The sequence below is a fragment of the Dermacentor variabilis genome, chromosome 4, assembly GCF_050947875.1.
Source record: "Dermacentor variabilis isolate Ectoservices chromosome 4, ASM5094787v1, whole genome shotgun sequence".
In the NCBI taxonomy this organism is placed as follows: Eukaryota; Metazoa; Arthropoda; class Arachnida; order Ixodida; family Ixodidae; genus Dermacentor; species Dermacentor variabilis.
The window spans coordinates 2278969-2306204 of NC_134571.1; the positions used below are offsets into that span (position 1 = coordinate 2278969).

Genomic DNA, 27236 nt, shown 5'->3' on the forward strand with positions numbered 1-27236 from the left:
CTCTGTTAGGGTACCTGGTGTGCATTGTTCAGAATCACTTCAGTAGGTTTAGCACGTCAATGCGATATTACAAAAGTTAGGCGATAACGGGAATTTTGAACCGAAACTGCTACTTAACTCCAAAGTCAGTAAAATTGTTGATCTATAATGCTGTGTTTGCTTCGTATCTAAACTGCTGTCATTTGGTCTGGGTACTACTACACAATCGAACTTCTCACGGCTACAGTGAGGCAAAAAAAGAGAAGGTGCTAGTTCGGCATTCGGCTGCGCAGCTCGTTACAAAAAAGAAGTATAATCAGAGCACATATGAGCACAAATTGTTGCGTGAATATCGCCTAAGTTATGACCGTCATAATTCTCTATTCATGGGGTTGGTAAATGCCCATCCGAAGCAAGTGTCACATAACACAAGAACAAATGTATACATGGAACGACCCGCCGTGGTTGGTCAGTGGCTATGGTGATGGGCTGCTGAGCACGAGGTCGCGGGATCGAATCCCGCGAGGCCGCATTTCGATGGGGGCGAAATGCGCAAACACCCGTGTACTTAGATTTAGGTGCACGTTAAGGAACCCCAGGTGGTCAAAATTTCTGGAGTCCTTCACTACGGCGTGCCTCATAATCAGAAAGTGGTTTTGGCACGTAAAACCCCATAATTTAATTTTTTTTAAAGTATGGAATGTTCCGTATTGTCGCACTGGCCATGGTGGGCAAATGTTCATAACAAACTTGTGCGTTTACTAAATGACTATAATAAAGAACAAATGGATATTCGCGAAGTAAGATTATCTGTCTTGTACGCGTTCTTTCTAGCCTAAAATTGACCTCTTGAGCTGTCTTTGATTTTTATTTAATTATATTGTTAAATGCCGGTATTACAATGCGTACGTTGTAATGAAGTGTTGTGCTGGTTGATGCTGATGTGAAGTGATACATGCTAATGCATGACGCTTTGTGTAGGGCAGTAACTAATGATGTGTTTAATTTTAAGGTTTCGTCAAAGTGTATCACAATATAAACAAAATGCGTGTTCCTCTGCTGCTGTCTAGTATGAAGTGCGAAGGACTCCCTCAAGCCATTCTTGAATTGCTTTTCCTTTCGCCTCCCATCACATGCATTGCGTTAAACCAATAAAGAGTCAATCAATCAAAAGAGACTCAAGCGATGCAGCAGCTACCACGCCAGTAAATTAGACGAGCACAAGGGTGCGTATGCGAAATTTCAGAGGAACTTTCTGGACGGACATTTCGGATTCCGCTGTGCGGTGTGCGACAGGCTCGAGAACGATTTGACGGTGAGGGGTAACCTTGGAGATGTCGCGAAGCGCGAACGTGACGCGGTTTCGTCAGCTACCGCAGCTCATTATTCAGCCAGCTGCTCGGTTTGGCTGCGCCGAGGGAGCGCTAATGGCCGTAGCTATCGATCACTTGGTGTGGCGGGTGATTGCCCGCGAGCCAACTGCGGCATTTCCGCGCATGCGCAAAGAACCGAATAGGCAGTCAGCAGATTAGTGTGTCGCGTGCGCTGGGGGGCCGCGTGTAGTGCGTGCTGCCGGCGCCGCTCGCGAGGCCCAACTCGAGGACCGCGGGGAGATGGAGATATTCGTTGGGAAAGGAGGAAAAATTGGGGCGAAGTGCAGCGCAGTAACTGTCTCAGAGCGGCACGAAGCAGCGTTGGCTCGAGCAGCCCCCGACTGAGACGGCACAACAATGCTCGGTGTGCGATTCCGCCGGGGCGCTTGCCCTCAGTGTGTGTGTGACCGATGGTGCTTTCTAAATGTTTACGGCTCCTCCGCTGGTCGCCCTACTTCGCGGGGCGGAATTGATTGTTTATCCTCTGCACGACAGACGTGACTTGACGGTCAAAGTCAGAATATGGCTTTCTTCTTTTTCTGTTGAACAAGGACAACGAGGATCACTAACTGCAGACCACTAATGAAAGGATATTCGCAGCCTTTTTGTATGCCCCCGATCGTAAAATATAGCGATTTTGACGTTAGCCGTGCTCAGCAGGTATACTGTTGAAAAACGGCCTTCGTAGGAAGCATTGGTCAATTCCGAAAGAAAACAAGCTTTGCAGTGGATGAAAAAATGAAAATGAAGTGGTTACGTGCTTCTCACAACGGCCTGCCTTTGGTCCCCTGCTTTCCGGGGATAAGTCAGGGAAGTAAACAGTAAGCAACTTGCATGGCCGCAACCCTGCAGTTTAAACAGTGAGGGGACCACTGCTTAAAGCTACGGAGCAGACTTGGCGCCCTCCTTAGATGACTAGGGGGCCGCCGAATCCAGTTTCCGAATCGACTCGAATACGAATATTTGAAAAAAAAACAACGTCCGAGTATAAAATCGAATATAGAATATTTTCTCATTCTAAATGAAGGGACCCATAGAACGCTCGTGATTTGTAAAGAGAAAATGGAAACCTAATTATGTGATAGACGCACTGGTTTGTCAACTGGCCTTCTGGTCATCTGAGAAGCAAGTACCTTCACTTATCTGGCGCACCATGACAGCAACGAGGCAAGGGAACGCACGTCACCACGCACTGTTCTTTGAAGACAAGTGGGATACTACAGCATTCTGTACAGCCGGCCAGATGACAAACATTTCTTGCAACCAATACCTGTATAGGCTGCCCAAACCTTCATTCTTACTGGATGAATTATGGAGCTTCATGCGCTGGCTCGGCATGCTGCGTGGTGTCAACAACCGAAGCTCTCCTGCATAATTTGCAGCACTCCTCGCTTGCATCGGGCTCTCTGCCTCGAGACTCGAATTAGTGCTGTTGTGTGAGTATATTACTGCGGCATTTGATGAGCATATACACGCAAATTATTATATATCCACGAATGAACTTTACTTGCAAGCCAGTGCTACTGTCCCGCGGCCGTCCTTGTGTGTTGTCGTTGCGCGCTTGAGCCCCGTTTCGCAACGCACGCAGCTGTCGGGCCTGGCGCTCATCGGGCTGGGCGCGTTCCTGCTGATCGACGAGCACCGGTCGACGCTGTTCCGGCTGTTCCGGGCGGACGAGAGCCACGCGCTCCCGCAGTACCTGGCCTACGCGCTCGTCGGCACCGGCCTGCTGGTGCTGCTCGTCGGCTTCTTCGGCTGCTGCGGCGCCGTCAAGGAGAGCAAGTGCCTGCTGGGCGCGTACTTCGCCTTTCTCTTCGTCATACTCGCCTGCGAGCTGGCCATCGGAATACTGGCCGTCATCTTCCAGGACAAGGCACGTCTGCATCGCGTGATCCGGACGAGCCGAAAGACCGCTTGTGTGACCACCGCCATATTTAAGGCCTACCGATGAGCATACGTGCAGGCCGTAAGGAAGCCGCACCTGTGCCACAATTCGTATGGTCCGTGGGCTAGTCTGTCTCTGGCCTGGCACCCTTGAGCACTTTCATTCCTGTAACTTTTGCCTACGGGTACATTAAAATGAAATGAAAGAGCAACTCGTCTGAGAGAACTAAGCGTCGACAAAGCGTAAAAGGAAAATACGCGACACGAGGCAATAACTCCAAATCTAGAAGGTATTAATCACTAATCAATAGAGGCGGGGTACCTAATTGTACCGAAATAAATGTTCCTGCTGCAAATAGATACGTTTCACTCTTCGATATTAGATACGTCCTATTCTGTAATTTGATTACTCAAGAGCTACGTGTATACGGCCCAACCAAATTGGCTGTGTGGCACGTGGATGCAATGGCGGTCTCCAATCACGGATGCCATGCGCTGAAATTCATTGAGGGTGAAAGTAACTAGGCTTCCTATTGAAAATATTCGCACGCCCTTACGACAATAATACGTAAGCTTTACCATATTTACGAGTTCCTTGTTATGTCAAGTTAGTGCTGCCTTTCGAAACGTTTCACTCGAAACGGCCACGGCTGGGTGAAACGCGTAAGAAAGAATCGTGCTATACTCGCGGACAACTTTTTTGGCTATGGAGCGAAAGCTGCGGGTACGGAGCTTCTGAACATTCGTACGGATCCGGGCGCGCTCGGCTCCGGTTGCCGTTTCGCCAACCTCTTTAGTGGAGGCAATTAACTCGGCACGAATCAATGCTTATTAACATTCGATATGTATTAAGTCTGAACAGCGAGCATCGCAGCCTGCGTCAGAGCTCCCAAGCAGCCGTATGGTGCGGTTAGGACTTGGACGCGCAGCCGACGCTGGCGTCGGTAAAATCGGCGCAGCAGTCAGCCAGTAGTCAGCTCGCACGCTCACTGGTTTGTACATGGTTGCGATTTCCAATTGGGTCTGCTTGGTTTCCGCGCAGACGTTGGGCAAACACTTTTTGTGTGCTTCAACCGTCTTTTGCTGCTAAAGTTGGTCAACAGCCTCTCAGGGGAGTTGATTTACGGGACCGCAAGTGACAGACACTCACCAGAAGACGCGGGCGCCATTTTGCGTTTGATGAATGTGCAAAACGTGCGACGGTTTCAGGTCTACGAAAACTCGAAAGAACAAACTAAACTCTAATAGAATACCAATAGCTGAATGGTCAATGTTAGGTATTGTTTCAAACTCGTTGATGTAAAAAGCAAAAAGGATATTGTTTTCAATTTCCCCACGTAAGAAAACGTCAACAATACTGCGGGACTACTTCCAGCAGCGCTGAAAAAGGTGCGCTTAGTTTCCGTAGCCTTCACTTCATAGCCAAGAAAACTTGTCCGCGAGTATAGTGACTGCGACCGCATCCTTTCGGAGCTGCAACAGTTGGCGACCATCGAAAGAAGCCACTCGGTAGCATAAACGAAGTGCAGAATATGTGGACTGTGTATCACACACAGCCCCGCCATTTACGTACGAACGCTTTTTTGTGACACAATTTTATTTTATTTCCAGATATTATCGGATATGAAAGACAACTTGAACAATGCGCTCAAGAAAGACTACGGAAAGAAGACTCACGTGACTACTGCCTTCGACTGGGCGCAGGCCAAGGTCTGTTCGCATGTGTTCATGCATCTTGTGCGCGCGCTGATACGCGCACTTTCGCTTTTGCTCGCTATACCATTTAGATATGCAACGCAGTCCCAACCTGAGCGATAAATCTGTTGGGATTCAAGACATAAAGGATGTGCTCGTGATGTTTGTGGCGGACGGACGTATTTTTCCAAGTCTGCGTGGCGGCGACGAAAACATAAGTGTTTTGTGCATGTCCTGAATTTGCTTCGGTTTTTGACTTGCGTTTTTTTTAACCTTTAAATAATAATTCGCTAGCTTTCAATTTTTCTCTTTTCTTTTCGTGTGCCCGGCTGTGTTTCGTGTATATTTGGTTTTGCAGGACAGTCGGAGCGTCCTTTCGCGTCACGTGCTTCAGCACGTGCAACCGTAAAGGACGTTAAGTCCTTGTACCCTATAAATAGCAGTTTGGAAGTGGCAAGACAAACAGCTAGTAGCGGTTTTGCTCTCTGTGCATTGGTATCGGGAATGTTGCTTTGGTAAGCCAGTGAGAGCGCGGTCTCGCGGTTCTACACGTGCAAACACCTGTCATACCTTAAGTCTGCGCGGCATTTATTGCTTCTAAAACTTTGGTGATAATCACTTTGTGGCATTTTAAGGATTTAGATACTGTGCGTATCGGCTTTTGCTAGCAAGCACGTGCTCTGAAAGCTTCGGTGTGTGCATTAGAGAAAGCTAAGGGCAACACGTGGCCAAAAAGACGGCTAAGCGTGCAGTGTGCGGGGGGTTCCTCAAGGTAGGCGAGGGGAAGGACGAGAACGGAGAAGGAACCGAGTCAATCGGCGGACACTGTGATGTCGATGCAGAAAGAATGAAAGAGGAAGGAAGTGATGACGGTGGGCAGCGAAGCACGGTGACACCAAAGTGGAGTTCCATAGGTGGTTATCTGCGTTGATCACATCTGGGACGACCAAAGGGCCAGTGGTCATTGCGCGAATAGGAGGCTGCGGGTGAGCTATGGGGTTTTCTTGAGAGTTGCAAGGACTAGATTAAGAGCATCCAGTACTTGCACATTGAAGTGAGGGAAGCTCACAGTAAAATTAATTATGACGAACGACTGAAGAATATGGAGGAAAGTAAATGGGCTGGGAGAGTGTTCAGGTATTTGTACAGGCATAACATTGACTCACAGTGGAGGAAAGGAATTAGGAAGCTTACCAGCAAGTATGCGGCCTCTATGGTGAGCAACACAGCAACAAGGAACGTCAAGCGGAAAGTCAGAGATGCTGAGATAATCTCATGGGTGGCGGCAATGGAAAAGAAACCTGCCATGAGTAACTACTCAAGAGAAAAAAAAATGAAATCACGAAAGAAAGAATTTATGATAACTCACAGGGAAGCCCATTACTTTTCGAAGCGAGATCAGAGTGACTTAGGACACGCACTTATAAAGCGAGCCATAAGAAGGAAGAAGTATGTGCTTGCTGCGGAAAAGCTAGCGAAACGATGAAGCATGTTGTATTAGAATGAGAAGATATCTGCCCAGTGGTCGATTGAAGAATCACTGGCCTCCTTGAAGTCCTTGGGTTCAGTGAGAGCAGGGGGAAAGTAAGCATGTCTGCAATAGAGATTAGTAAGAGGCTATTGGAAGATTGGTGGAAGTAGGGAAATGACAAATAACGGAGGCGTACAACAACAAAGTACACAATAGGGGTTCAGGAACTTTGGTTAGGAGGAACTTATCGTGAGTTTTCTTTTTTCTTATTTAGCATGGGTAGGACATTAGGCAATAAAATAACGAGAGCTTGGTGGCGCAATCCGCCGTTTCAAAGGCGACGCTCATAACGTGCATCCGTCCACCCTCGATGTGAGCGGCGCCCAGAGCTTGTCGCCGCCTCCCAGGTTTGTGACACCCTTTGAGCAAGCCAACGCCGCACCTTCGCCATATTGTGTCGGAGCTATTGAAGCGGCCGTACATGTGCATGCATTAGTCAGTGCGACGCGGTCGTGTTGCCTGATGTTAGTAATTTCCACGCTGCTGCAGACATGTTGGCCAACTTGACTTTTCGGGCTCGTGACGTGAGATGAAGGATGTGCAACAGTTTTTTCGCCAAAAATTACTCGTCAAGTCTGTTTTCTACGCACACCAGCTCATTGGGAAAATGACACTCATGTCTTAGATTTCCCCGCGACCTAGAACGCAGAAACATATTGACGAGAGTTTCGTTCAGCTAAGCCATGATGCTTAAATTTGCGTCTTCGTGTGAACACGGTCTTGAGGAAATTTTCTGATGCATTGGGCGTTTGCCATCTCAGTCGTTTATTCAAGGTGATAAGAAGCCTGCTAAAACACAATGTGCCATTTCCAACAATAACTTTCACTGCGCATCATCCAGTTGTTAAGAATATGTTCTTTTGGAGTTTTGTCTTTTTGCGGCTGATTTGCAATGCTTGTGCCAGCCAGATGTGGAAGGAATATGAGGTAAAGCCACCGCAGGTGCAAACTTGAACTGACCTGTTTAAATAGCTTAAGAAACATTTAACTGGGACGTTCTTTTGTCAATGCTCTCAAGTTTATATGCGTGGCCTCCTGTAGCTTCAGGCAGGTGAACGTGTTGGCGAGCAGTCTCTAACTACACTCTAAGAAAAAGATGAGCCATCCTTGCTCCATTAAAGGAGAAACGGCGATGTCTCCTATGTTCGTCTTTAAATAGAGCAACTTTCTTCCCTCATGCATGGGAGCAACGGTTTCTCGCTTTCCAAAACCAACATGGCCGACTCCAGGCAAGCGAAGCGATGGATGTGACTAGGCCTATGAACTGTGCTTGTTCGTAGCTGGAAAACAACGCACGCGTCATAAGCATAGCTTACGTTACCGATATTTGCAAAAAAAAGAACAATCTCGCTATTTTTTTTTTTGCGCATACAAGGAACTAGGTGCAAGTACGACAACATTTTGTATCGATGCCTTCCGCTCGACTGCCACGCTTATCACCCACCGTTGACGGCCGGCTGATCATGTTGATAACGCGGGCGGAACGTCGCTCTAACCACTGTCTAAGCGCTAAAGGGAAAGGTATCGGAAAAGACATCGCTAGAACATCGCCGCGTTGCACTTATGTAAACATAGGGATGTAACATAGAGTGCGGGGGTCTGCCAGTTGGTTATTCATGATTTTGGGAATTTACCGCAAGAAAACACCAGGCTTGAAGAAAGGGACAACACGAAGTGGTACTGAGAACTGAGGATTTAGTGAAACGAACGCCAAGGTAATAATAATCAGGGTGCCTACCAACCGGAAAAACCAGGAATTCTCAGGGAATTTGAATAATCTGGAAAAACTCAGGGCAAACTTAGGGAATTTTAGCCTTTATAAGGGAAAATTAGCTGTAATCTTATTGAAAGGGAACGAAAGCCGCGGTAATGCTGGCTCGAGTAACAGACAGGACGCGACTTATACGGTTAGTACGAAGCCCATCCTCTGGACAGCCACCGCCGGCATAGAGTTACTACACTGACTGTAGAGGACACGCTACGCATAGGGCATTCAAATCGGGAACCGCTAGAGCGCCGCCATGTTGCTACGCGCTGACGTTGCCAGCTCACGAGACGCTTGCTAAACTTTGACAGCAGTCAGTTTTAACCTGGCAACAGTAGCAGCGTAACAGCATGGCGTCTACCATGTAGTGTGGTTACAATTCTAGGCACTGTAGTGTGGTGATGTGGTGTGCGTGGAGCCGTTTGTTTGGGCTTTATAAGTTGGTTCTTTATTCTATGTTGCGGGATGGTGTGCGTGTGGTCCATGTTGGCCGTGCAGGTGGCAGATATGCAATGGAAGGATTATCCTGTTGAAGTTCCCGGCGGTATGCGGCTTTCAGCGGTCACGTCTGTTGCAAGAGTGCTGCAACGGCGTTACGAGTTAGGAACCCGAAGCTGTGGTCAGATTCCTCGTTGGCGTTCCGTAATTCTCTCAAGTGTGTCGATCAAAAAGCTTTATTGCAAGTGAGCGTGCGTAAAATTTCGTTCTGGCGGCATCGCATTCAGGTATCGGATGTGCAGCTTAATGCTCCTTCATGTTGCTTTCCTTCTGAAGAGTTTCGATCAAAGAGCTTTATTGCATGTGAGCATGCGTAAAGTTTTGTTCTGGAGGCGTCGCTTTCAGGCATCGGAGGTGCAGCTTAAAACTCCTTCATGATGCTTTCCCTCTTAGGAGTGCCGATCAAAGGGCTTTATTGCAAGTAAGCGTGTGTAAAGTGTCGTTCTGGCCGCATCCTATTCAGGCATGGGAGGTGCAGCTTAAAGCTCCTTCATGATGCTGTCCCTCTGAAGAGTGTCGATTGAAGAGCTTTATTGCAGGTGAGCGTACGTAAAGTTTCGTACTGGCGGCGTCGCATTCAGGCATCGGAGGTGCAGCTTAAATCTCTTTCATAATGCTTTCCCTCCGAAGAGTGTCGATCAAAGGGCTTTATTGCAGGTGAGCGTGCGTAAAGTATTTCTCTGGCGGCGTCGCATTGAAGCATCGGGGGGCACAGCTTTAAGCTCCTTTATGATATCTTCCCTCTGAAGAGTGTCGATCAAAGGGCTTTATTGCAGGTGAGCGTGCCTCAAGTTTCGTGCTGAGGGCGTCGCATTCAGGGGTCGGGGTTAAATTTGAAAGCCCCTTGATGATGTTTTCCCTCTGAAGAGTGTCGATCAAAGGGTTTATTGCGAGTCAGCCTGCGTAATGATTCCTTCTGGTGGCGTCGCATTCAGGGGTAGGGGGGTGAACTTGAAAACCCCTTCATGATGCTTTCCCTCTGAAGATTGTCGATCAAAGGGCTTTATTGCAGGTGACCGTGCATAAAGTTTCGTTCCGATGGCGGCGCAAATGGGCTTCGCTGCTGTAGCTTAAAGCTCCATTACGATGCTTTCCCTCTGAAAAGTGCCGAACAAAGGGCTTTATTGCACGTGAGCGTGTGTAAAGTATTTATCTGGTGGAATCGCATTCACGTGTCGAGGTGCAGCTTAAACCTCCTTCATGATTCTTCTCCTCTGGAGAGTGTCGATCAAAGGGCTTTATTGCAGGTGAGCGTGCGTAAAGTATTTCTCTGGCGGCGTCGCATTCAGGCATGGGAGGTGCAGCTTAAAGTTCCTTCATGATGCTGTCCCTCTCAAGAGTGTCGATCAAAGGCCTTTATTGCAAGTGAGCGCACGTAAAGTTTCATTCTTGCGGCGTCGCATTCAGGCATCGGAGGTGCAGCTTAGAGCTCGTTCATGATGCATTGCCTCTGAAGAGTGTCAATCAAAGGGCTTTATTGCAGATGAGAGTGCGCAAAGTTTCGGTCTGGCGTCGTCGCATTCAGGCATCGGAGGTGCAGCTCAAAGCTCCTTCATGATCCTTTCCCTCTGAAGAGTGTCGATTGAAGAGCTTTATTGCAGGTGAGCGTGCGTAAAGTTTCGTACTGGTGGCGTCGCATTCAGGCATCGGGGGTGCAGCTCAAAGCTCCTTCTTGATGCTCTCCCTCTAAATAGTCGATCAAAGAGCTTTATTGCTTGTGAATGTACGTAAAGTTTCGTTCTGGTACCGTCGCACTCAGGCATCTGAGGTGCAGGTTAAAGCTCGTTCATGATGCTTTCCCTCTGAAGAACGCCACATCATTTCGTTGGTCACTTAAAAAATTATTACCTCGTAATTGCTTTTTTATTCAGAATTCGTTCCAGCTGAATACGCCTTGCGAACTTGCCTTCTGTAACTTGAAAATTGAAATATGTTCCGTAATGTAATTAATTAAAAAAGTTCGTTAATACAATTATGTCAATTATTCAATTAAACATTTTGGTTTCTCGCATAAGTAATGGCCGCCTCGTCGTGTAATTTAGCCCGAAGGTTAGAATTGTGTTATCTCCCACATATAATGTTTTTTTTTTATTTTTGGTGCAGCTTAAAAAAGCAACTGGTATAAAAACCGATGCTTATTGTTACGCGTGAGGAAAACGAAGCCCGGCGAACGTGCTTTCAGTCCCGTGAAGAAGAAGAGGACGATTCATCGAAGCCGTCGACTCGCTGGCCTCCCGCCATCAGCTTCGACCGTCGTCGACATGCCAGAAGAAGTAGCCGCGCCGAGGGCAGCGCCTAGCAGGCCACTGCCCTACTACCGAGTTCCAACCACCTTCGGAGGCAAAGCGGGGAAAGATGCCGACGAGTGGCTCGTCCACACGTATCACCTGGCGACGAATATTGGTCGAGCAGCTCCCGGAATCGCTCCCCGACATCTGACAGGAGTTTGACCCCCCAGCGCAACGTCGTGCTCCCTGTTCTCCGTCACCGCTGCGTCGCACCACGTCCCCTTTGTCACCGGAAAACTAGCTAGCGCGGCCGATGGAGGTGAGGTCGCTGGAGACGTGCTACTGGCAGAAATACCTCCTGTGTTGATGCTTAAGAACAAAGTGCGCGTCCTTGTAGATAATGTCCCTGTGATGGCTCTGGTGGACACAGGCGCAACAATTTAGGTCATGAATCTCTCTTTTAAAACGTGTTAGGGCGAAAGGTTTTGTTTATATGGGACGAAGATTCAAAGTTATGTGGAGTGAGTGGCGAGCCGCTGCGACCTATTGGGGTGTAGTGCTGACGTGTTTTTGGGAGGCCATGTTATTATGACAGAGTTTGCAATTATTCCTCGGTCGACCCATGATGTTATTCTCGGCATGGACTTCTTGCGGGAGTATGGTGCTACTCTAGCCTGCCGCACAGGGAAGGTATTCAAAAGTGGTAGGATTCCGTCAGGACTCCTGGATAGCCCTGTAAATCGCGAAACTACACTGTATGTTTGTGGGGATACGGTTGTACCTGCATCATCTACCATTTGTGTTCCCCTTGTCTGTTGCGGTGCCGATTCGGACAGCTTCGATGCTACCGTAGAACCGATGCACATTAACTGTGTGAAGAAGAATGTGTTGGTGCCACATTGTTTGGTGTCGATCAAAGGCCCACTGAACCGTATGGCTCATGGACCGTAAACTGTTCTAAAGAGCCCGTTATACTATCAGACGACATGAAATCAGCCTTGGCCAGGGAACACGCGTCCTTATCAGTGGTTGAACATACAGATGTGCCGGAAGAACGTGATGGCCACAGTTCGGAAACGGCCCTTTCGTCCATGGTAAATAAATCGCTCAGCACGAGTGAACGCCGAACGTTAGTGGATGTGCTTTCGAAGCACGTTTCGGTATTCAACTTTGCGCAGAAGGACAAAATACCTGCAATCCCCGCGTCTCGAACACGCCATACCATGAACACGGGTTCGGCAAATTCGATTAGACAAAAGCCATAAGATGTTTCACCATCAGAGCACCAGATTATCAATGAACAAGTGCATGAAATGATGAAAAAGGGAGTCGTACAAGAGCCAGCGAGTCCGTGGGCAGCTCCAGTGACTCTTGTTAAAAAAGGATGGATCTTGGAGATTTTGCGTCTATTATCGCCGCTTCAATGCTGTAACAAAAAAGGACGTGTACCCACTCCCACGTATTGATGACGCATTAGACTGCCTTTATTCCGCCTCTTACCTTTCCTCAGTAGAGTTATGATCCGGATATTGGCAAATTCAGATGCATCTTGACGACAAGGAGAAGACTGCCTTTGTAACCCCTGACGGGCTCTTCGAATTTAATGTGATGCCATTTGAACTGTGCAAAGCTCCGGCAACTTTCGAGAGATTTATGGACATTGTTCTGCGCGGCTTGAAGTGGAGCATCTGCATGTGCTTCCTTGATGACGTCGTCATCTTTGGCCGCACCTTCAGCGAACACAACTCGCGTCTTGATATTGTCCTGAACTGCATCAGAAACGATGGCCTAGTTCAAACACCAAGAAATGCCACTTCGGAGACCGTCAAACCCTTGTGCTTGGGCACCTCGTCGATAAGGATGGCATCCGCCCTGATCACCAGAAAACAGCAACCGTTGAAGCGTTCAGTGCACCGCACTCTGTCAAGGAGCTCCGTAGTTTTCTGGGGCTTTGTTCCTATTTCCGCCACTTTATTCCTAAATTCGCTGACGTCGCGTATCCGCTGACATGCCTGCTACGAAAGGACACCTCCTTTGAGTGGACTCCGGAGTGCGACTCTTCGTCAGTTGATGTTTCTGCTGACGTCACGACCGGTTCTTCAACACTTCAGTCCTTCAGCTCAGACGGAACTCCATACGGATGCCAGTGGCACAGGTATTGGTGCCGTCCTGGTTCAACGTTACGGTGACCGCAAACGCGTGATCGCATATGAGTCGTTCATTAAGTAGGCCCGAGCAGAATTACACTGTCACCGAACAAGAATACCTCGCGGTAATATTTGCGGTTCAGCGGTTTCATTCTTACTTGTACGGGCGCCCCTTTACAGTGGACACCGACCACCACTCATTGTGTTGGCTTGTGAATCTTCGTGACCCTTGTGTTCCGCCTTGCGCGCTGGGCACTCCGACTGCAAGAATACAGCTTCACCGTCTCTTATAAAGCGGTCGACGACCCGCTGATGCGGACTGCCTCTCGCGTATGTTACTTAGCACTACGGTGACTTCGATCACCTCGTGGCTTCTGTGTCGCCGCGTTTTCCAGACTTTGACTGTTTCAAAGCCGAACAGCGAAAAGACGATAAATTAACACTGCTCTTCACCACCACGACCGCCTCGACGACAGCACACCATTTCTGTGTACGTGATGGACTCCTGTATAAGCAGAACTTTTCCAGCACTGGCGCACGTTTTCTCATATAGTAGTACCGGACAGCCTTTGCACAGCGATTCTGAGTGCTATGCACGACGACCCTACGTCTGGCCTTAGGCTCGGCGAGGACGCTCTCCCGAATTCGGGAAGGCTTTTATTGGCCTGGAATGCGACACTCTGTTGAGACGTATGTGGCCAGCTGCATGCAGTGTCAGCGCCAAAAACGGCCATCTATTGCTCCAGCTGGTCTCCTGCAGCCGCTCCCGCCTCCAAGCACGCCTTTCCAACAAGTGGGCATTGACTTCGTGGGCCCTTTTCTAAATTCAGCCAAGGGAAATCGTTGGATAGTTGTTTGCGTCGGCTACCTCACACGCTATATACTGCGAGACAGTGGCCGTGCCCTCCCCAACTGCCACTGACGTTTCAACATTCCTGCTGCAATATGTCATCCTGCGACATGGTCCGCCTCGCGTGGTCAGCGACCGTGGACGACAATTCACAGCGGCTGTCGTAGAGGAGCTGCTTCGTTTGTGTGAATCCCACTTGTCACTCGGCACAACACCATCCACAAACGAATGGGCTTACGGAGCGCACCAACCGAACAATTGTAAACACACTATCTATGTATGGTTCATCCGACCACAAGAACTGGGATAACGTACTGCCTTTTATCACGTACGCGTTCAACACCGCCAAGCACGAGACTACCGGCTATAGCCCTTTGTTCCTACTGTGCGCACGGCCACCCCGGTACACAATCAACACTGTTTTCCCTTTCTGTAGTCACGAAAATCCCACTGTCGCCGAGTCTTTTTGCTTTGCCGAAGAAGCTCGTCGTATTGCTCGTTTGCGAACTTTGGCATCGCAGGACAAATCAAAAGCACGCTATGACATTCGCCACCATCCGGTAACCTATTGCCCTGGTGATTTAGTCTGGCTGTGGACTCCATTACGGAAACGTGGGTTAAGCCAAAAGCTTTTGGCCACCTAGGATGGACCGTTTGTTATTATTAATAGACTCATGAAAGTCACCTATAACATAGCTCGCCTCACGGCGAGTGGTAGAAGAGTTGCCAAGGCCCAAGTGGTCCACGTCGCCCGCTTGAAATTGTTCACGTCAAGACAAATGGATTGACTCGCCCAGCAGGCTTCGTCTGCGACGAGAGGAATGTTACGCATGAAGAAAACGAAGACCGGTGAACGTGCTTGCAGTCCCGAGTGGCGGAAAGAAGAAGAGGACGACGCTGAGTTCATCAACCAGCTGGCCGCTCTTGCGCTCACCTTCGCGACCTCAAATAAACAGCCCCATTCATCCGTAAGGGTGATAAACGGTCTCCTTCGCGCGTAACAATATTAAACGAGCGGCTTACCAAATTTTGCTAATTATCACCGGGCCAAGCGTGGTCCTACTGTGGCTAATATTTATCCAGGTGGGCCATTCAGGTCGGCCCAATGTTCCTGCTAGGCACTGTAAACGCAGCTTGCGGTTCGAGCTGAGAGCGTTTGTGACACTTTGCCAGAAACGCTCTCGTTCGTTTACTTTGACGCGTCCTCTTTAGAGACACGCCAGATCTTTCGAAGATGGTGCACATGTATTACTGAACATGATCGCTTGAGAATATCGCCTCTGAAACAATAGCATTGCTCTATGTACGTTATCGCGGCTGTTCTTGAAACACTATTGGCGATAGCGCGATGACAAAGCACGTCTCGTGCCTCTCGGACCCCACCAGTGCGGCAGTTGAGTCTTCCAAATATTTGTGCCCAGAGATAAAGCTAGTTTTTGAAGAAATGTTAATACTTGCATGTCACGTACCTCTCACCATGTTCTATTCCACATCGTTAAATTTATTGGGAAGTGTCCTCTCCCCCCTTCCCCAGTTTAGCTTGCAAAGGCTGTCACTACGATAAAGCCAGACTTGCCTGGAAGCTTCATAGTGGTGCACAGCAGCAACAAATCAAGCAATATCTGGAAATCGCTTGGGCATCACTGCAGATAATGCCTCAGTGAGTACCATAGAACCCGCTTTCACAGTGCATGGAACAGGGACAACACTTTTGAGAATGAATATGTACAGCGGCAATAGTCCGCAATGCGCTTGCGACCAGCCGGTGGATGGAGACCTTCTACTAGGATGTCCACGTATACGTGACACACAAAGGTCGACGTTTATTACGCGATTTAATGGCCTAAGGTAGTGAATCCTCAAGAGGATCGTAAGACAAACAGATTCATGACAAAGGCGTGCGTGTCACTCCAGAGATTTCTGAAAGCAAGCGATGTTATCGTAAAACGTTTCATGTGCCATTGTGAAAATTTATTCAGCGTTTTCTTACGTGCCCTGACTTGAGTAAAGTTATGTGAGTGGGCATTGTGTTGACTTTAGTGTAATTATGTGACGGGACGTTGTTATTCTGTGTTCTTACGTCATCTTGTTGCTTATCTTTATGATTTGGCTTTAAGTTCAAGTGTGACTTTCTGATCTTTTCGTTTCTGTGGTTTTCACTATTCACACTTTCACGTGAAAATGAGTAATGCCAGATGAACGCGCCAAGATCTCCTAAACATGATATCATAAGAATGGTGTCAGTTTCGTCCGAAAGGCGAAGCATTGATTGCGATAACAAATTATTAGAGAGCTATACCAAGTAGGTTAGTTGTTTCATCGGCCGTATAAATTACAGTAACCATTGGCTAACTGATTAAATCAACAAGCATGGTGTGGCAACATGAACAGATCTCACTTGATGAACACTTGCTGTCAGAGCACAACGGCGGTGTTTGCGTAGCGCACGAATGTACGAAAGGAAGGACAGAGACACGTGAAGAGCGCTACGCAAACACCGCCGTGATGAGCCACGACCAACTCTCCTCTGCCCTAATCCGCTGGCGTGATGAAGAGCAGCGGCCTCTGGCTTCAAATGACGCGAGGCGCGCAGGAAGTCATCTTGGCTCTCCCCACCGCGCGCAGCAAGGCTCGCCGCGGGGCGCGATGGGATCTCGCTGGTTTAGGGTTGGGCGAGTTGGTATTGCATTCTAAAACTGGTACAGCGCAACACAGAAAGGAAGAAACAAGCCTAGCCGGCCCGATAATGGAACATAGCGCGGAGTTCCAACTAGTTTATTGGCAAGTTACACGAAATACATAGCTACAAGAAAGCATCAGGACATATCGTTACAACACGTCAACTGTCGCGACTGTGGATGTCAGCCGAATATTTATCGGTGTCAAGTGTTAATGAAGTACCTTTCACAACTTACGTGGGAGAGTATTGAAGCTGATCTCGTAGCAAGGGCTGGCAGCACATGCGTTAGCGCACCATCTTTGTGCCTATCTCCACAGGAAGTAAGATTTCTTGATCAGTTCAGCCTTGCATGACAGAATTGCGCGTTCTGTGACCCATGATAGTGTAGTCTTCTATTGGTGTGACGCTTTGTGAAGGGTTGTGACATGTCCTGATGCTTTTTTGTAGCTATATATTTCGTGCAACTTGCCAATAAACCAGTTGGAAGCCAGCGCTCTGTTCCTTTATCTGGCCGGTTCGGCTTGTTTCTTCCTTTCTAGTTGCGCTGTACTAGTTTTAGAGCGCAAGGAAAGGCACACGCTGCGCCGCTACGTCTTCCTCCCGTTCATGTTTTAGTGCGTTAGCATTAGGAGTGTCAAAGTGGAAAAAGGTGTGTCAAGTGCGGGAAGCCAGCCACATGGCAGAGGTAGAGAGAGAATGGGAGAACTTAGAAGAGCGTGTACTTGTGCATGTGTATAGGTGCATATAGTGCAACTGACGGTGGTCTGCTCCGGAACATGCTCAGGCGCACTTCGCTCCTCGGAGAGGCTGGACGTGTGTCGAGTGAGCTCCTGGACAAACGTTTTGCAGCGGGGTGAATGTGGTTTAAATCGTGGATCCGGGGCCTCAAAAAGGTGTGGCGTAATGCTGACGGCTTTCTCTCGCAGTTATCGCTAATTCGCTGCTGGTTTTTTTTTTTCTTGTTGCTTCGTAATGGCAAAGCTTCTACCCCTGAGGTGAAGGACGGCTTCAAAGAGCGCCACACGTCTCGGCAGGCGGCTGCAAAAAACGTTCGGATGCCGTGCTGCAGATGCTGTGCTGCGGGGTGTTCGGGCCTGCTGACTACATCGAGAGCGTGTGGAAGGCGGAGAGCATCGGGCGCGGCGACAACGTGAGCAAGACGTGCTGCCGTCTTCGCGACGAGGGCGAGCCGGACGCGCACAAGAACCCGCGGCCGCTCAACGAGACGCTGTGCCAGAGTGCGGCAGACTCTCAGCAGAACCCGTACCGGCACAACCGAGTATACGCCACCCTCGCGAGTGGGTATTCCACCCACACATTAACCGACGTGTTTCCTGCAGGGCTGCATAAGTGCACTGGAGGAGTTCGTCAAGCGGGAGAGCACGCTGCTCATCGGCGTCGGCTGTGGAGTGGCCGGTCTAGAGGTCAGTCCGAAATTATAAGCACGGCCGTGGCGCTATAGCAATCGTCTTTTGTACGCAGATGATCGGCATGATATTCTCCATCTGTCTCTGCAAGGAGGTGTAGCCCCGACGGTGCTGACCCAAGCTCGCGCACTGCCACATTCGTAAGGCGGCTGGCCTGTACTGCGCGAAGGTCCAGGAGGGCCGGAAAGGATGCGAGAGAAGATGGTGCCACTAAAGTGGCTCTAGTCGAGTCCCGGAAGAGACGTGTTCCATGTGTGTCGAGCAGGCGGTAGTCGAGTGAGAGGTGCGCTTCTCTTCACGATCGATTTGTGTATGAACCGCCATCCAATATTCACTGTAGCCGTACAAGAGCCGCGCGTAAAGAGACGTCCGTATTTTTCGTGTCAAACAATTGGGCTGCAGCGCTCCCCACCTCATGCACGCACGAGGTGCTTCGCTCCGATGCGCGGAATTGCCTGTCGCAAGTCCTTTGCATCCACCGCACTCCCTCTGTGTAAATTATATGTCCCAACGTGCGCAAACATTTCGGCAGATAACCCAGTGGCAGACGTCAACATCCGCAGCTTTCAACGTTTCATTTTTTACTTTGAAGACGTTTTGCAGCCGGCCGGATAGGTTTCGAAGCAGCGGTATGCTTCTTTTGCTCTATTAGCGTTGATGAAAAATTAAGGCCAGCGCAATAGATTTTAAGCACTGAGCCTTATTCTGATGAAGCGTTTTACTCAAACTTTTTATTCCCATTTGTTTCTAGAGATCTCTCGATTCCCCGCCTAAGCATTATCGCGACTCCCTTGGATGTAAAAGCTGCACGTAGGGTCCTCATTTCTTCTGTCACATAGGGGCTAAAGATATTTCAGCAACCAATCATTGGCTATCTCGGTGTAGTCTAGAGAAGACAATCGACGTTTCTGACCTGCGAAACGTCAGCGCTAGTTCCACTGTCCCGAGAACCTCTCGCAGTGTCAACTCGGGTATGTGTCACCCGCGCAACCAAGGAGCTTGAGCGATGGTCACCGTGTAGGCGCCGCAGAAAGGCGTGCGGGGCTAAAACGAGCGTTTAGGCTATCAAACGGCGGCAGGTAGCTTTCCTGCTTTCTTTCAATGCTTCTGGTAGGACGCCTGAACATAAATGGTCGCGCTAACTACACTGCCGAATAACGGAGATGATTGTTTAAGCCAGATCGAGATGTTTGGCTGCCAGTCCGGCATTGTAAGCATAATTGCTTTGTGAACTGTCCGAGCATGGAGCCTATGTAGAGGTAGGTGATTACTGCATGATAAAATCAGGTGCACATAAATTTGCTACGGAAAGCACATTTAGGGAAGACGACCGTATTACTCACCATAACACTGATGGACCCACAAGATACCACCGGGACCACAACAATATTTATGGCCCCTCATGGTACAGCCGAGCCTCAGGGGTCTCTTGGGGCACGCTGGCAGCGACAGAAGCACAAGTCTTGACTCAGCCAACACCTGAGACCTTTCGGCAAAATGGTGTTACTGTCATCTGCAGCGTACCTCGGCCTCAGACTCAATATGTGAGGATCATTTGTTATTTTGCGCTGTTTCGATTGGTGAACGAGACTAGATTGCTGCGACGCCCCCCTTTGCCTCAATCAACGAAGGCGACACTCAAGATTGACTCGACATGGTTTCTTGAAGTATAAGACATTGCGTGGAAATTTTTTGCGTACAGTTACCGATATGCTATTACTCATTATCACCGGCACCTGAATTAGGTACACTGCAGGACGAAGACGATTGCCAGCTTAAAGACAGCGTGTCTGCAACTGTTACTTGTTTGATGTCTCAACTTCGTAATCACAACGGATTGCTGCTGTTTAATAAGGTGACCGACATTCGCGTATGCGGTCACATGCAGCCCGACTTTCCGGGCCTGTGGTCAGGGTGCATCTCTCGATGTCCGGAGCCCGCCGCGTTGGCAGGCATCCAGGAAGTCGCGAAATTGGTAACACCGAATAATAAAATGCGCTGTATAGTATTGCCACAATTGTAATGAAAAAAAAAACTTGTTGCACCTACCGAGCATTTCTTTCCCTTCTTTTATTTACAAGATAATATACCACTACTAGCTGCTTTCTGCATGAGCGAATTCTCGCTAGCTCCGCGTATCAAACTGAATACCCGAAGTGCCCATCGTGCGGTTGGCGATCGGAGGCGAAATGGCTCAGGCCGGGCAGATTCCAAATTGTGCAGCTTTGCGAATGTCTGTTGACGTTGCAGATGTTGTCTCTAAAGTATACCTACAAAATATGTCGCCGCTTTCGGCTGGACGGTATCGCACGGACCAGCGGCTCGTTGCGCGGACTTGGCGACGGTTCAAAGCCTGTGCTACGCCGGACTTGTGTAAAACGCTGTCAGGAAATGTCAGGAAATTATTATGGTATGTGAGAGGTTATGTAAATAGTATCTTCTTGTTTATAAAAGAAGCATGCAAAACGTGCTTTAATGACGTCAATGCAAATGAATTGTCAGCCTAGGCGGACATTACTTGCAAGCAAAACTATACAACCCATTCCATGAATGAACTAAGTACACCCAACGAACTTGTTTATTACAAACTTCACGGCATATGTTTATATTCGCAAAGCTAAAGGAAATCATTAAAAGCGTAATTAGATACTCATAGTTTTCAATGTGGTCACGAATATGGTCAGATTATTCTTTCAATTTACGTGATTTCGCACGTGGCAGCTAACTTATTCCCTTGTATGGACGTAAAACAGACTGCACGGCAGGAAGCTATGACGAGCAAGTTAACGATGAGAGCACAGTGTGTACCGTTCCTGTGGTGGATGGCGTATCTTGGCGGACATACTGGAGCGTGACTTGCACAGTTCTCGCCACAAGAGCGAGGCCGTAGCTATAGGGGTCGGCCATGATGAGCGATGTTGAGCCGGCAGTTGTATAAGCGTGGCCATGCATTCGTGTCCAGGCTTGCGCTGTTGACATTGCGCAACGCCTTTGGCGGCTCACCCTAAGTCGTTTCAGACAACAATTTCTGGGGTTGTGCTCTTGAATTCGCCAACGAAATGATCGCTTCCTCCCTGTGCGAATTGACGCGTCTTTATGCGTCAAACTGCGGTTGGGCAGAGCGGTGCCGCGAGCGTAATCTAGCAAATTGAATGAATAATTTGATGCCAGTTGTTTCGGACTACAAGGTCAGCATACAATGCTGAAACCAGTAACTACACATTTATAACGATTGCCTTCGACTTCGATATAAAAATGTATAATTATTCCATTAGTGAATAGCTTGCTTTGGCGTTCCTTGCAAATTATGTTCACCTTGGCAGAGATAGTTTAGGGGTATGCGAATAGTGAAATTTTTGAATTGAATACAAAGCTTCAAGAAAAAACGACCCAAGAATATCGAGTCGAATATCGAATATTTTTACCTCAAATACGATGCTTGTGCGGCTCCGTTTCACAAAAGAAAAAAAATCAGGCTTACATGCATTGAAATGTCTTTTTTTCTTGGCCTCTTCGACTTTTCCACTGCTGCTGCTGCTGTCTTGCACGCCGCGTCGGGCGGTGGTTTAGAGCATGTGTATACATGGAAGGAGCGTGGCTGAGAAGAAAAGCGACGCGAGAAGCTCGTTTGGATGTTTCCATCGCTTCGCTATAGCGCTTGCATGTAGGCTCCCTACGCGTCGCATATACACAATGCCCTTTAGAGCTCCCTGGACGTCGCCACATCAGCCTTTCGGCAGCTGTAATTATTCGTTACCCGCGCAAAAGCATTGCACAAATTGCAGCGCTTACCTTTCTACTAACGTGCAAACCCAGAAAGAAGGTAGATAGCAAGGTATAGAGAAGGAAGGGAGAGGAGGCACAGAATGAGTAAACCGACGCAGTCACAAAGCGAGTGAATGAATGGCTTTCCACTCTTAGCTTGCAGTTCCCATACTGGGAGAGGGGAAGAAAATGACGTGGGGATGCAAGGAAACGCTACTACTATTAGCCCCGAGAACGACCTAGAGGGGCGCTGCCAGCGCCGCTCGCGTGACGTCAGGCACGGACTCGCTCCTGTCGTCTGCTGCAGCTCGGGCGGTGTCCGGGCGCCTTCTGCAGCGTTTCTGTTCGTTCACTGTCGTTCCTGTTCGCCGTCGTTCCCTATGCTTGTATACTTATGACGGGCCTAACAAATATATATATTACGACGTCTTCGTTCGCGAACATGTATTCAAGTAGCTTATTTCCTAGACGATAATATAGTTCTCAAGCGCAACGCTATAGTGCCAACCGAGGGAGCTCAGACCAGCCCATTACGGGTTTTTCATGCGCGAATCTACGCTTCGCAGCGGTAGCTCACATGAATAATAAAAGCATATACGTAAAATCACAGCACATAAGAATGCAGTTGGGATACCATACCCACCATGGTGCAGCATGCGTGTCACATTTAAACGCTGGCTATATATGACTTCTATAGCATCTACCTTGATTTTAACCCGCTAAAACATGTTTGCTCACGACGAGTAGTTCACGGTATACTATCAAATTTTTCTATTTCTTCTCAGAAACGCTCGGCAGTAACACGAGGACTTAATACTGTAGTTAAGATTCTGCCAGCACCACTTGCGTTTTTAACCGCTTCCCAAAATTAGGCTGTTCTTCATTGGTTAAACTTAAGTGGCGGTAATTTGAAGTAAAGCTGATTGAGGCGTACAGCTGTTCGCCTCACAAGAAAAGGAATGTACAAATATTTATTCCCTTTCGTGCTATACGTTCAACTCTCGTGAGCAGTTTACTGGTGCGTCTTGCTTGAGAAACAGACATGATTAATCTGTTTGAAAACCTGACATAGGTTGCTCGGGCCAAATATTTCAGTGAAATATGCTTTTTGGAGGGTTTCGCTGCAGCGAGCAAGAAGCCGAAGCCTCATTCATTAGTAGTGGGGCACATAATGGCGATATCGTTGTTCCCCAGTGGAGGTAAAAAGTCAAATGAATTCGTGTGAGGCTTGTGGTGTCTTCTTTATGAGGCGGGTATACGAGGTCCTCTTTTATGTACTAACGAATCGAATAGTTTTCAGTTTGTATAATTAAACAACGCAGGATCGAGACATGGGGAGGCAGAATGTGTCTCAATTTTCTATTTGAAGGCAGCCTAAGTTGTAGTGCCTCGAGTATGCTATAGGCATTGCAATTGACGCTGTAAAGAGCTACTCCATGGTTTCGATTCGAAGTTGTAGTGAACTGCTGAGTTTCGCGAACAATGCGTGCCTCGCCATAACGACAGTCGGTTGCTTCCGCTGCGGGAGGGGTGTGCTATATCGTCGATAAAAGCTAGTGAGGGTCACTATGACACATTTCATCGCTTGCAGTTGATTGGTTCTGGATTTTAACCGCAAAATTTTCTTTCATGTGATTGCTGTTATGGTATTCGTGAAGTATATGATGCGCCGTCGTGTTAACAGCCAATGTGTTTCTGGGTGCCTGTTTCAGAAAACGGTGAAAATAGCACCAAATCTTTTCATGCAAGATGCGCGCCTAACTCTCCTTTTTAGACCTTAATACAGTTACTACATTTGACTAAAACAACTCACCAGAGTAATAAGAATCATGATGAAAGTTTCGCTGGGCAGCGTCCTTGTAACACGGATTTATAATGTTGACACCAAGTATCAAGGTTTTTCTTTCATGTAAAATGCGATGTCTCTTACAGCTAAGTACTAAGAGAATGTTAAGTGTTTAGAGGAGGATCGCATATAATTTCACGTGCTGAATTTGCAGGCATTCTGTGTAAGCAAAATTTATGGACAGACACGGCATATATCCGCATTGCAAGACCAGTAGACCCCTTCAGCGCTACATAGCTTGCGATCTGCAAGTCGCAAGTTTTCTCCACTCACGCGGTTTTGAAGAAGAAACTGGTTCAGGCATGGAAGCAGAAATAACCCGAAATATTTTTCTCTAAGCACGGCTCGAGCCGCCCATACGCCAAGCATGCACGTAGGGAACGAGCGCGCGCGGCAGCCGAGCGAGCGAGTGGCGTCCTGGCCGTGACGTCAATCGCGAGAGGGCGACACTAGAAATTCTCGCCGCTAATAGACACGACACCGGTTGTGGGCAGGCTGAAGGTACTGTACTTTGTGGCACTTCTGAAGAAAAAAAAACATGCAAATGTGTTACGCGGACGATTGACGCAAGGCATGCAGACGCAAAGCCCCAATAAAGCACCGTAGCGTTCACTACGGAAGCGCTCAAAAGTCAAATCAACACGTCTGTGCCCGCCGTGGTAGCTTTGCGGCCATGACATTGCTCGAGGTCGCATGTTCGATCCCGACCGTGGCAGCCGCATTTCGACGACAGCGAAATACAGAACGCTCGTGCACTTAAGGTGCACGTACGTTAAAGAACACCAGGGTGCGAAATTAATCCGCACTCCGACACTACGGCGTGCCTCGTAGTCCGATTGTGGTTGTGCTACCTACGGCCCCGCAATTCAATCAAGATTTCTGCCACGATGCGATGTGCTGTGTGAGGCAGTGACAATACTAACCCTTTTGGAGGCTATGAACCACGGCGCGCAACAACGACTCAAGCAAACCGGTCTCGCTGTGCGTTCTGCGTGCTACGCAAACAGCTGTGGTACACGCAAGGCGACGTTGAACGTCAGCTCAACACTTTCATATTAGACTAAGCGCTTAAGAAATTAAACATTCACCATCGACATCACCGCTATTTGTCCTCGATCAAAGCAAACAACACAGAAAGCTTCGCTTACGTCGATTCCCACAGTGTGTGGGATTCGCGTATTCTTTTTTATGACCTCACAGGACTACGAAGAGGCATAGGGTAAGGGGTGCATATTGTAGAATTTATCGTGAAATACAATCGGCAAAATTATATCGATACAAACAAAGATTCAAATATTGGCTCAAAACGAAGACATTTGTATATTGCAGAAACCAGAAAGATGTTTAAAAAAAGAAATGAACAGATAAGCATTGCATAAAAACAGCAAGAACAGCAATAACAGCAAGAAGCGCTGCATAAAAGCAGCAAGTTACTTTGCGTTTGGACGTTATAAAATGTGTAATATTAAAAAGAAACAAGGCACAACGCGTGACACTGCATTGTAAACGTAAACGCAATGGGATTCACCATAACCACCGATGGCGCGCACTGTGGAGAAAATGTATGTAATAGTATTCACAAATACACGTCTGAATAGCTGAAGAGCTTGTAAAGTATAAACAACTGCTTTGAATAGTTATCTGCGGCACCTAGTCGAAATTTAAGAATTCCGAGTTTCTACGTGATAAAAGCCTGTTATGATTGTGAGGCACGCCGTAGTGCGGAACGTCTTAATTTTTACAACCTGGTTTTTTTTTTATGTGCACCAGACGCATCGAACACGGCCGTTTTCCCATTTCGCCCCCGTCGAACGCGGCACCTCACCAATGACAGCACTGAAACAATTAAAGGAACAGCGAGTTACCAAATGATTGTAAATGGTCGTGTTCACTGAAGTACAGTACAGCATCGCACATTGTTTCGATGGTATGCAAAAGTTGGGAGAGTGGCCAAATAATAAATCAGAAAGAATTCGTACACGGGGGCCTAAAAGCGAGGCGTTTTCATTGCATATATATATATATATATATATATACACACACACGAAGAGAGAGAATAGGGTTTGTGTTAGCATCTGGCTTTGTTTACAACGCCTCACCGGCTGAAGCGATGACAGTGTATATTGTGGTCAGATTACAGGAAATGGCAAGGGTTATGACCAAGCACGCCTGTGCTTTTGGAACCGCAGCGAAGCAAATCATTTACAGCCCCGAAGGTTCGGTTATCCTGACATGCGCAGTTAGTTATTTCACACTGATTTACGCGTGAATATATGTACAGAACGAAGTTGTTTCTCTATAATCTTGCTTCAAGTATTCTTGGTGACACTTCACAAGGTTCAATTATGCTTAAGATTACACAAGTGTACGTTCAGGTCCATGTTTCTGGTTGTATAATGTTACGTGCTCATGGAGTAAAACAGCGATGATGTCTTGTTGTTCGAGTGCTACGTAGAATTGTTTTGGAAGATTAAATGTTTACATGACGCATACCGGTAGTGGTTCTTGCGTTTACTTCATTTCCATCCCCGTCACAACTGAACCATACTGTAAATCTCTATAGAGTGCACAGATAATTTCGATTTCATTTGGATGCATCGATTATGCGTTTTATCACCACTTGACTGTAATAAGAAAGCTGCAGAATAAAACGTACACAACAATCCAGCTCCGCAGTCGTTGCGTGCTTTACTTCTCCTATTAACAAATCATGTTTTCCGTATAGAAATCTTGCAGTGCGTAAACAATGAAAGATCAGTAAGTAGTCATACAATATGTGGTAATAATCTATGCTTAGCACGAGGCATTTTTCCGCTGAGAACGAGAAGGGGACGCGAGGGTTGGATTTTATAACCATGTGAGGCCACCAGCTGATGAATCCAGGGAAGCCGTAAGGGAAATAATTTGCAGTTTTATTCAAGTGGAGCAATGATAAGCTAAAGAAAAAGATCACCGACGATTACGATACTCCCCAATGCGAAACTTGAGCGCAGCTCTGTATGTGTTCTCATTTCGAGATATATTCAGGCATCGCACCAATCACCGCACCAACTGGCAGAGCGGCGACGCGCGGAGCTGTACATAGACTGGGCACAGTTTTGCCGGCAACTGCTGCTCGTGCAGCCGTAATCTTTACCGGGAAACGCTTGCGGCCGCAAATTCGAGGCTGCAATGATGGATGGATGGATGGATGGATGGATGGATGGATGGATGGATGGATGGATGGATGGATGGATGGATGGATGGATGGATGGATGGATGGATGGATGGATGGATGGGTGGATGGATGCATGGATGCATGGATGGACGGACGGACGGACGGGCGGGCGGACGGACGGACGGACGCTATGAGGATCCCTTCTAGAACTTGGCGGTGACTTGCGCCACCAATCTCTTGTTATTATATTGCCTAATTTCCTACCTACGGAAAAAAAAGAAAAAAAGAAGAAAGCCCAGGGAGAATTCCCATCACCAAATTTTATGAACCCATATTGGGAACTTTGTTTTCCTACGCGTCCGTTTTTTGTCGTTTGCCTACTTCCAGCAATCTTCCAATCCCCTCTTACTA

At 47.9% G+C, this 27236-nt stretch overlaps 1 protein-coding gene across 1 annotated transcript in view; it reads left to right on the forward strand.

The window, feature by feature from the left end:
- The window catches only part of LOC142578572 (CD9 antigen-like), a 151984-nt gene extending 125653 nt beyond the window's left edge, over nt 1–26331 (forward strand). The window contains exons 3-7 of the mRNA XM_075687952.1: nt 2941–3225; nt 4848–4946; nt 17700–17909; nt 17971–18054; nt 18113–26331. Coding sequence (XP_075544067.1) covers nt 2941–3225; nt 4848–4946; nt 17700–17909; nt 17971–18054; nt 18113–18157 — 723 coding nt within the window. The 3' untranslated portion in view covers nt 18158–26331. The remainder of the gene's footprint in view (nt 1–2940; nt 3226–4847; nt 4947–17699; nt 17910–17970; nt 18055–18112) is intronic.
- Nucleotides 26332–27236: the final 905 nt, after the last annotated feature.